This window comes from Triplophysa rosa, linkage group LG6, assembly GCF_024868665.1.
Source record: "Triplophysa rosa linkage group LG6, Trosa_1v2, whole genome shotgun sequence".
In the NCBI taxonomy this organism is placed as follows: Eukaryota; Metazoa; Chordata; class Actinopteri; order Cypriniformes; family Nemacheilidae; genus Triplophysa; species Triplophysa rosa.
The window spans coordinates 27104442-27115208 of NC_079895.1; the positions used below are offsets into that span (position 1 = coordinate 27104442).

The 10767-nt window shown below is 38.0% G+C and overlaps 2 protein-coding genes across 2 annotated transcripts in view; both read left to right on the top strand.

Annotated features, from left to right (window-relative positions):
• Positions 1-697: 697 nt before the first annotated feature.
• On the top strand, positions 698-4865 carry LOC130555786 (uncharacterized). The gene is made up of 5 exons (XM_057336251.1): positions 698-803; positions 943-1251; positions 1336-1444; positions 4158-4191; positions 4313-4865. Exons 1-5 carry the CDS (start codon positions 734-736, stop codon positions 4430-4432), a joined length of 642 nt encoding a protein of 213 aa, XP_057192234.1. The 5' UTR covers positions 698-733; the 3' UTR covers positions 4433-4865.
• Positions 4866-8403: 3538 nt separating this feature from the next.
• The window catches only part of LOC130555619 (gastrula zinc finger protein XlCGF57.1-like), a 4265-nt gene continuing 1901 nt past the window's right edge, over positions 8404-10767 (top strand). Inside the window, exons 1-2 of the mRNA XM_057335995.1 lie at positions 8404-9667; positions 10225-10767. The exon at positions 10225-10767 is cut by the window's right edge and continues 1901 nt beyond it. Coding sequence (XP_057191978.1) covers positions 10227-10767 — 541 coding nt within the window. The 5' untranslated portion in view covers positions 8404-9667; positions 10225-10226. The remainder of the gene's footprint in view (positions 9668-10224) is intronic.

Consider the following 10767-nt stretch of genomic DNA (forward strand, 5'->3'; position numbering starts at 1 on the left):
GCAGTGTACTGTTTAAACAGACTAGAAAGTTACAATTGAAATAGGAAAAATGAATCCCCAAACCTTTATATAACTCACTGATAAACACACGTTGCCTTCGTAACAGTTTTGCCTGAGAGACAGTTGTTGTACCACACTGTACTGACTACAGTCTAAAGCATAAGATGTGTTTTGTTTTATGAAGTCGTTTTTAATTATAAAAAGGCTTGTTGGAATGGTACAAATGTTTTTTTGACAATAAAGATTTACAATGACTTTTTGTAGAGCCTTTGATACAGTATATGAAACTGGGCATATGGCATATGACACTGATGCCTTGTGGTTAAGGTGCAAAACTTGTTTCCATATATAGTTTACGTGTAAACAGATCATCCTACAGAACGAGTTTCCACACAGAGATCTTTTTGTTCTTTGAGCCTTTATTTTTCATTTTTAACTCAAATGAAGGACAGATGATTGGTCCTACGTTAGGCCTGCATATTATCCAGATACAAACCATCTTTGGACTTTGAAAATCAAAATACAGAATTGTGAAAGAACTGAATGTAATGCATGTAATGGTAAAACTACAGATAATGCTGCTGTAACAGTATATTATTAATGTAAATAAATAGAAGAATAGAGAATAAAGCATCAGTCTTCACACTGAGCTCAGTGCTGGTGTGTAACCACATCCCCTGTGTGTAGATTCTCATCAGAAGAGGAAGAGTCTCACAATACTACTGTTTTCATCATGAAGACTTCACAAACCTGGATTCTTCACCTGAATCTCTGCATCGTTCTTACTTCACTGACTCACGCAGGTACATTTGAATGTAATACACTTTATTCTATTCTTTAGATTTGATTTGTTTCGGTTTTGTCTGCTGTTTAACTTTTATCATCTCTCAATGCAGTTGTTATAAAACATTCAGTGACTGAGGTCTTGTGTCTTTTCATCAGATTCTGATTCCAGTGTTCAAACGATTCAGCATCATGTCTTCAGAACGGTCTATGAAGGAGACACAGTGACACTTCACTGCAACACAACTCCTCATGATGAAGATATCACGTGGAAAATGAACAACAGTGTTATTTTCAGTTACGACTCATTTCATAACAGAAATATGACAAAGTTCACTTCAGATAGGATGTGTATCAGTCCAGCAGCTCCAACTGAACTGAAAATAAATCAAATACAAACATCTGATGCTGGAAACTATTCCTGTCATAATACTGAAACAGCAATGAGATGGATATTAACAGTCACAGGTTACTCCAGGATTTCTTTGACTGTATTTTCATCATTCTGAGGGTTGATTATGAGAACAGAATTGTTTGGTTTATGTTTCACAGAAAACACACCAGAGGAGTCACTCGAGCAAGCATTACTCTACATCCTCATCTCAGGCGCTGGAGTTATTATGGTCTGTCTGATGATCGGCTTCATCATCTGCATTCACAGGTGAGACATCCACACATGATGGACCCATGAGGGAGTGAGCAAATATATTAGTTTGTGGCTAAAGGAACGTCAGAATCTTTAGTACTCAAAGCCAGTCAAGAGTACGACAATGGTCTACTGTTTCACAGCATACAGGTATTTTATCACACCTTAATCAATTGTCTCTCACTTTGTACAGCTTTTATTTTTAAAACTGTAATCCGATGTTATAAAATATGGATTTAACAATATTAGGAGTAGTAGTAGCCTACTTTTAGTGGTGTTACTCAGAGGTTGCGCTAGACTTTTTCGACGGACAGGCTCATAAAAAAATACAAAATAATCTATTTTTACCCGTCAAGGTGACATGCTAATTAGCATTAATTTTACGATGTCATCGCGACGTCCATGCGTTCACTCTCTGAACTTACTGTATTTTAATACAACTGAATACCCAATAAAGCCGAAGTCGTTTACATATTTAATGTTTAAAATTTAATGTAAAATAAAGAGTTTGGTTCCAAAATGTTTTTATTGTGCATTCCAATTAATATCAATCAAACTGCAGTTGGCTCAAAAAATACATCTAACTAACATAATAAAAACACGATTGTTGAAAATATTTAAAAACAGAGTTATCTCATTTTGGAACCAAACTCTTCAAATAATAATTACAGAAAAAAATGTTTATGTTCATATGTCCAATCAATAACAATGCCAATTACACGCTGTTTTGTAATAATTCATTCACTCACTCACAAGTGCTGCTCCTATGCTGTCATGAACGGAGAAGACGCAGAGACATTTTTCCACTCGCTGAAAGTTAAGGTTTATCTTAAATGACACTTGTCGCTGTCGCTCTCTGAAGGAAAGTCTGAAAAAACCGCACCACTGGTTTGTGCGCACTTGTGTGTGTACTAGAGCACACGATGCGAGGGTTTGATTGAGTGACAGATGCATGCTTTGCAGAATCAGATCCAGAAACAACGTTAGTGTCGCGATCCCAGTCCGTGTTTCCCCTGTGTTGGTCAACTTTTCTGTTACTTCCTGTTCTGTGCCATGTTTTGTAGTCCTTTGTAGTTTTTAGTGTTAATAAGTTCCTCCAGGTGTGTCTTGTTATCTTGTTAGCTTCTATGTAGTTAAGCCCTAGTGTTTTCTTTGTTTGGTGTCGGGCTTTGTTTTTGTGCCTCCTTCGGTCTGTGGATTACATTGGTTTGAGTTATCTTGTATTATTTTCATTAAATATACACTGCACATGGATCCGCTTCTCTGCCTGGATTACTCATCGTTACAGAAAAAATACAAGATAAAACAACGGATGGCCTTCAGATTTTTCCGTGACGTCACTGTTATAAAAGTCTAACCATAGCCCAAGAATAGACTAGTCATCAAACAGTCAAAATCTAAAGCTTTTAAGGAAAAGATCAATTTCACAAGTTAGACAAATTGAGATAATAGAAAATTATAAATAATTAATAGAGAAAATACAATAGATAAATAATGAACACATGTGAAATCGAAAACACAGATACATACTAGTCCAAATCAAAATTATCCGTCTCTTTAAAGTGTGCCGTGAAATTCATACTGAAGGTCTGGAATTTATCGCCGCTTTCTTTGGAACGGCCCGTCCAAGAGGCCATATGACTGACAGGTAAAGCAACCAATCACGTTTCGTTTTGCGCGGCGTCATGTTTAGAGGCGTGGAAATGTCCCCGCAGTGACAGACCGATGTACATTCACCAACGTGTCAAAAGTTAACAGAAACAATGATTATAAGTTTATGACATGAACCTCGCATACTTTTAAGAATTGAGCGTTTAGTCGATCGTGATGAATTCTTATAGCAACCGTTGTAAACACGACAGCTTACTTCTTAGATCAAAAGGCTTTGTTGTTCAGGCGGACCGTTAAAGAACGCGACACGCACGTCTCCCGGAAAGCCTGTGAAATTCAACCAATCAGATGACGAATTCAAACGTGCTGAAGTGTTTCCAGAAAAGTGTGCCTTATGCATCAGACGTTTAGCCAACGGTCTGTGGGCGTGACGTCTGAGGCTGAGACTACCCGAGGAGCGACCGCCATCTAGCGGTTGAAATTGTAATTGCATTTTAATAAATAAAAATAATGTATATAAATGTTGTGAATGACAGCAAAAATGATCTGCGTGGGCGACATATACATTTAAACACTAAACACATTTAACACATTGGTACACAAGTACTAGTCTAAATAGGCCTAAATCAAGACTATAGCCAAGATGTTACAATTAGACCATAAATCGCCTCGATTTCGCAGGGTGGACTAACAGCACAAAGAACGAAAACGAACCAGACTTGACCATACGTGGGCTACAAATAGCCGGTCTAAATTGGAGCAAAATCGTGGCTACGCACAAAACATGTCAAATAAATTAAACCAATCGCCTTTAACACTGTAGGTTTTGTTTACATGGTGGAATATCATACACCATGCAAGTTTTTTTAGGCAAAAACGACATGTAACCAAATTGATGGTTATTTGGGCTAGAAGTGGGTTACTCATAGCCGGACTATATATGGTCTATACTCAACCGGCTGTTGCATGCATCACATTTGAATGTGTGTTTTATTATCTGGCTTTACTCTATCTCTTCTAATGTAAAAGAAATGAAATTATTGTGAAAAAAGATCAGCTCTATTAATTTTGTCGTTAATAGACTTGAAACAAAACATGTGATGTGTTACTTTGACAGGAGAAGGAAAAACAACAGAGATGCTGGTCAGAGAGTACGTTTTCTTTTCTTTCTATCTGTCAACAGCTCTCATTGTGAACGTGTCTTGTAATACAGCGTTTTTTCCCCAGAACGATGGTGTGGTAACAAATGTATGTTTTTATGTTTTATCTTAGTCACCGGCTCCAGCCAGCAGAAGAACTCCAGCCAGGAGGCTCGTTCAGTGTAGATCAGAGGTCAAAAGTAACGATCCAAGAAATTACAGCATATATGAGAATGTTTCAAATATTAAGTGAGTTAGTGATCAAACTTTGTCTAAATATTAAGTAGTCGTGCGCATATACTCATTGTTGTATATTATGTGAACTGTTTGGTTTGGACTGGAGGACCTGTTGGATTCATGGCCATGTCCTGCAGCTTGGGTTGCCAAATTCAGCATTGGAAAATACCTTGGTTCTTTATTAAAAAAAAATGAGACAGAGACAATCCAAATATTTGTTTTTGTACAACACAGTCTGCATTTAAGTATGTAAAGATAGTTTTTGCCTGAATTAAATGCTAAAACTAATCTAAACGCATACTGTAATCACATTTGTTTTGCATAACCTATGAAATGCTAAAATGCCTACATTTAACGCTCATTCTATAATGTCACATACGTTACATGCTAATCGTCTGTATGAACTTACAGATGTTTCTGTGTTAAAGTGTGAAAGAGCTACACATGTGAAAATTGTGCTGATGCTTTTTTCTGAGAGCTGCTTAACAAAGGAGAGGAGAGAACGACTTGTAATCCATCATCTTACCTAGCCACACCCCATCCTTCTCACTACTTGGGGCCTTTATGGCAGTCCTTTCAGGAGAAAACATGACAAAAACAAAAAGATCAAATAAACTGACAACATTACTGCATAGTTAGCCTATTATAGTTTTGATTTGAGTTTTATCAGTATTTTAAATTAGCTTTTATTTTTAGATTTTTACTTTTTATGTTCATTTTAGTTAAAGTTTTAGAAATGTTGTGTAGGTTTCTCATTCTTGAACTCTTCAGTCTCGGCCTCTTGGTCACTCTTTCTTTTCTGCGATGCGTTTGCAGAATCTGCATGTGTGTGCACAATGCAGGTAAAGGGGGCAACTGTAGTCACCTATACAAGTAAACTTAATCATCTGTCGTCACGGAAATGACAGCGTTCTAACACGATGCTTTTAAGGGGCCAAAGGTGATGTCCAGCATTGGTCAATTTACATTTACACTCTTTAAACATATTATTGAAGATACAATAATGCGTCTGCCTGTTGTGTAGTTCCATTTTGGCCACTACTACATACATTTTTAAATGAGAAACACAAGTTTCTAACAGCAAACACTCAAATAAATTGGGATGATCTGCTGATGATCCTGAATGGCTTGAATGAGTATTGATAGTCTGAGGCTCATGTATATTAAAAGAACTGCTTTGAAAATACTTTTTATTTTATGTTGTCACCTCATTTGCTATGCTGATGTCTCCAGACTTGCTGTGAAAGGCCACTTAAAGCTTATTACTGACTGAGGGTAGTTGTTGGTTCAAATGTTTTTCTCACAGTCCTTTACTAGTTTTCTAGATATTTTAACAAAGAAACAGAATAGATTCAAGCGCTTCACATTTAGACTGTCATGGCAAGAAGTCGATCAGCCAATGTAGAAAGAACTCACGAAGACCAGAGAGCCAGGTTTCAAGAGGTTTCAATCTTTATTTGCTGGAGCAAGCAAAGTGAGACACACAGAGTTCATCTGTAGATGCCTAACAAATACACTTCTGTTAGTCCATCCTTTTTTGACTTTCCACAAACTTCTTACGTCAACTTTTAACTGTGGCGAAACCTTTTAAAGGATTAAAAAATATATGTACATACATCCATCTTTAAAATGTAGATGTATGTCATTTTGTCAGTTGCTACTATATGAAAGACAAAAACATCCATCTCTAAAATGCGAATGTATGTAATATTGACATTTACTACCCCTAGCTTACATGTACTTCAAAAACTACCATGCATTTTAGACCAGATCTCGTGTGAAGAATACATATAGTGTGTGTGCTCAAAGCGTTTGCGTGCGAAAGATGTCTTATGGTGCTGTTTGATGTTCAACCTGGCCTGTAACCTTTGACCCATGAGATCATGGTCTTTTTGCTATGAGACTCATAGCCTTTTCTGTGTTAGAGAAGTGTGTGAGACCTTTATCTAGTTTAAATGCGTCAGAATGGCTATAAGGGTTGAAGCATAACTTAAGAAAAAGCTGAGTTATGGTTATACAGCTGAATGACTCATGTTAATTTTCTCATAAATTATAGAAAAAAATTATATAATAAATACATTTACAATAAACATTTACTTATTAAAAATGAATAAAACGTGCTGTGACATTGTGTAATCACACCATGGATGGACAAATGTGTCCAGTTAGTTAGATCTGCTTTACATTTCGTGTCCCCTTGCCACTGCTGTTACACAAAAAATCCATGCGGTGGCGCTAAAGCTCTGAAAACTTTAAACACACCAGTAAACACACCAAAGAAGAGCCAGGACACCTGTACAGAGAATGTATTAGATTACTATTAATATATGAAGAGTTTGGTTCCAACGTGAGATAACTCCGTTTTTAAAAATCAAAAATCGTGTTTTTTATTACTTTTAGTGTGTTAATTAGCTGTATTTTTTTAGTTATTATGGCTTAAATCGCTTGATATATAATTGGAATGCATGATAAAAAAACATGAATTTTGAACATTTTTAAAAACGGAGTTATCTCACTTTGGAACCAAACTCGCATATATTCCTCTATTGTATATATTTCTTGATTTTTGTTTTACAAGAGAATTGTCAGATTATTTGGGGTAGGTGTTTAGCGTATTTGCACATAATCATGTTTAATACAATTTTACCTAACTTACCTGTCTTTAAAAAATGATAAGTATGCACATTGTGATGTTTAGCTCTAAATAAATAGACGTCCATAGCTCTACAAAGAGCTTGTTAGTTTCCTTCAGTTAAAAACATTACATTTAACAGTGAAATGTCACACGTAAATGTAAATTCATGTTTATGAACTGTGACTACTTTCTAACACAAAGTTTTTTGGTTTTCGGAAAGAAATATACCTGCTATATTTGCATTATATCTGTTCAACTTTTATCTTATGTTTTACAGTTTGTCAGTTGATAAGAGTTTCAGTTATATATATTGTTGGACTGAAATCTTACAGTCCTTCCCCGGTTTGTTGGACTTTTAAGGCAGTCCTGCATGTTCAAAAATTTGCAAGAGACGTTTCTCCAAAATTAAGCAGAAGTTTTATTATCAGATGTAAAAAGGTAACAAAGCTTTGGGTTGTCAGACGGCAAGACAACATGTTAAAATACTTTCAGCAAAAAACTCAATCATCTAATGTTTTAATTATGCAGCGTTGTTCTTAATCCTATGATTCAATAAAACACATCAAAACTCATGATTATACTTAAAACATATGCAGTAGATTCATTCATCTTTGTGTGACTCTTTGTCAGCCTAGCAGAACTAAATGTTCTGTCGGTTTAACCCACATCCTGTTTTTATTCATGCAGCTCTTGGTGAGTTCCTCATTGTGGTTTCACTCGGAGTAAAAACAGCAAGCTCATGATAAAAGCACACAGCTTAATGATTTAATGAAAGAAAACACTTATTGATTATATTGGTAATTAAATCATACTTCTAACTGAATAATATTTCCACAGGTTCAGAAATCGCTCATACAACGTCTATGATCAGATTGATTTTATTTAGAATAGAAGGCGAGTAAAATAGATCGAGCTGAGCTCAGGATTCCGAACAACAGATACATCAAGAGCATCTGGGCATTCCAGAACGCTGTACAAACACATCACACATATTTTTATATTCTTGTTTGGTCCCTCCCAGAGCCCGGTGGGGTGACTCTCTTCTCTGCCAATACAGAAGCCTCTGTCCGAAGTTACCAGGCAGACCTCCATGTTTTAGGGTGTCTCCTCACTCACACTCTGTTAACACAAAAAGAGGAACAACACTCCTTCCCCCACATTCTCATGAAATCACATGATTTATCACTCAGTTTCTGGTAAATACCACCCTGCCAGGAGGAACTACTGTTCAGTTTCGGTCCACATCTATTTCTCTGAAAGCACATGTCGATTAATACATATTGCTAGGATACTAAAATTATAAAAATACACCTCTTATGAAATGAATAGACCCAACAATATATATATATATATATATATATATAGTATATCTACATATTGTTCTGTGATACTTGCCCTTTGAACTTTTGTCGAGTATGAGTGTTGTGTGGCTGTATGTCAGCTACTCGAGCAATATTAATGCACGACGCGGAGGCAAAGAACACAAAATCCTTTAATACACAGTAAGTATGGGAGAATTTTCCACATTTATATTACAAATTATAATGACACATTTATGCATTTAAAAAGACCGCGGCAACACCAAAGTCCCCCGCCACCGCCAGAGCAAAAAATCTCCCTCCATGCCCCAATATTATCCAGTCAAAAGCCATAGTTGGCAGCCCTCAATAAAAGTGGATGTGTGTCTTTCACATAGACTGTATAAAATATGGACGTAGTGTCCGTGACGTCACCCGTAGGTTTGTGAAGAGTAAAAAATGAAGCCTAAAGTAGGCGGAGGCGCTCGTCGCCATCTTGGCATCGCGCGTCACTCCCGGATCATCGAAAATGGTCAAAAAGGCGGGACGTGGTGAGAGCTGAGGCGCCTGGTTTGCTGAAACCACTTGTCACTCAAGTGGCCACGCACCTAATTTGCAGAATTTTAAGGCTTCATATAAGTTAAACGGGTGAGTTATAAAAAAAATTCACCCTCCTCACAGATGTCATGAAGGGTAAAATTAGCTTTCTAGACCAAAATATTTTTTTACCAGGCTGCAAACATGATTTTTTTTCTGCTGTAAAGTTGCCCATTTTAACATGGGGATCAATGAGATTCTGCTCTCTTTTGGAGCCAGTCTCTAGCGGCAAGTCGATAAATTGCAATTAAAGTCACTTCCGCGTTGGCTTCACGAGAGAGACCGGAAGGTTGCCCCTCGGGTCTTTCACCATGAAAGGCCCTGTCCCAAAATGCACTCCCATGTACCCTTATGGACTCGTGCCTAGTGCCCTATAGGTCTGCACTTCCTGACGTCACCAAGTGTGGACTCGGAGGAGGTCCACAAGACCGGAGTGTGCCATTTGGGACAGGGCCAAAGTAACCCAAAAAGGAGCCCAGACATCAGGAATCGCCCCGCCTCCAAAGTCTTTTTAAGTCTGCAACACCAAATACCGAGCGACCGTTTAGCAGGCGAGGTCTCGAGGATACTTTTCTTTTGTTGTCGTCTAAGTTTGGAACTGTTTTGCATCACCAACGCACGCGTGTTTTATGCGCCATAGTTTTGGGGTTGAAATAAACGCCACTGCAGCTGCAAAACGAGAAAACGCACCCGGGAACAGCTTTCCTCCGTGCAGATACAGGTATGAACCCAGTTACAGAAAAATGCTGTGTAAATATCTGTTTGTTCTGCGCGTGTCTGTGTGAATGAGCAGCGCCGTTTCGTGTACTACATACTCAAGCACGCGTGGAGCCCGTTGTTATTTTAAGCGTCTGTCTGAGGACACGAACACACACATAAACATCTCCAGAGCCGCCCTGAGACAGCGCGCAATGACCGTCATTCCTAGTTTTAATTAAGAAGATGAAACTTGTTACATTTTCATTTCATTAGATTTTAAAACACGAGTAAAATATTCTCGTGGAAACTTTCCGAGTATAAGACCAATATTTGTCTTTTAAGTTCTGTTTATTGCTGGCAAGCATGCTCAACTCAAAACAGAGTGACAATCTGCAGAGAGAAGAACGCTCTTTTCTTTGCATTTCATTCCTATACCCCTACTTGTCCATTCTCTAACAATCCTTTCTCATTTTTACCTCATCCTTCTAGAAAGCAACAAATCAAGACTCCGTACCAGGCACTACCGATCTCACACTTGCGATTTGACCTGAAACTGAAACTTTTTTCCTTTCATTTCAGACATGATGGAAGAGAACGAGGATCGTGAAGAGCTGAGTGAAGTGGAGGATGAACGTCATGTCAAACCCAGAGAAAAGGCTAAAAAGACCCTTTTGAAGAAAGGAAGAGTGAAGAAATGTGTCACCTGCACTCAGTGTGGAAAGACTATCAAAGGAAAACTTAATCTTGAGCTGCACATGAGAGTCCACACAGGAGAGAAGCCGTTCACGTGCGGTCAGTGTGGGATGAACTTCACACAGAAATCTAATCTTACTAAACACATGATACTCCACACTGGAGAGAAGATGCATACGTGTGACCAGTGTGGGAAGAGCTTCATGCACAAAAACAATCTGGCCGTTCACATGAGGGTTCACACCGGAGAGAAGCCGTTCGCGTGCGATCAGTGTGAAAAGAGATTCTCCAACAAACCAAGTCTTGACCTTCACATGAGAGTTCACACCGGCGAGAAGCCGTACGTGTGCGATCAGTGTTGGAAGAGATTCACGCAAGCGGTACACCTTAAAACGCACATGATGAGCCACACCGGAAAGAAGCCGTTCA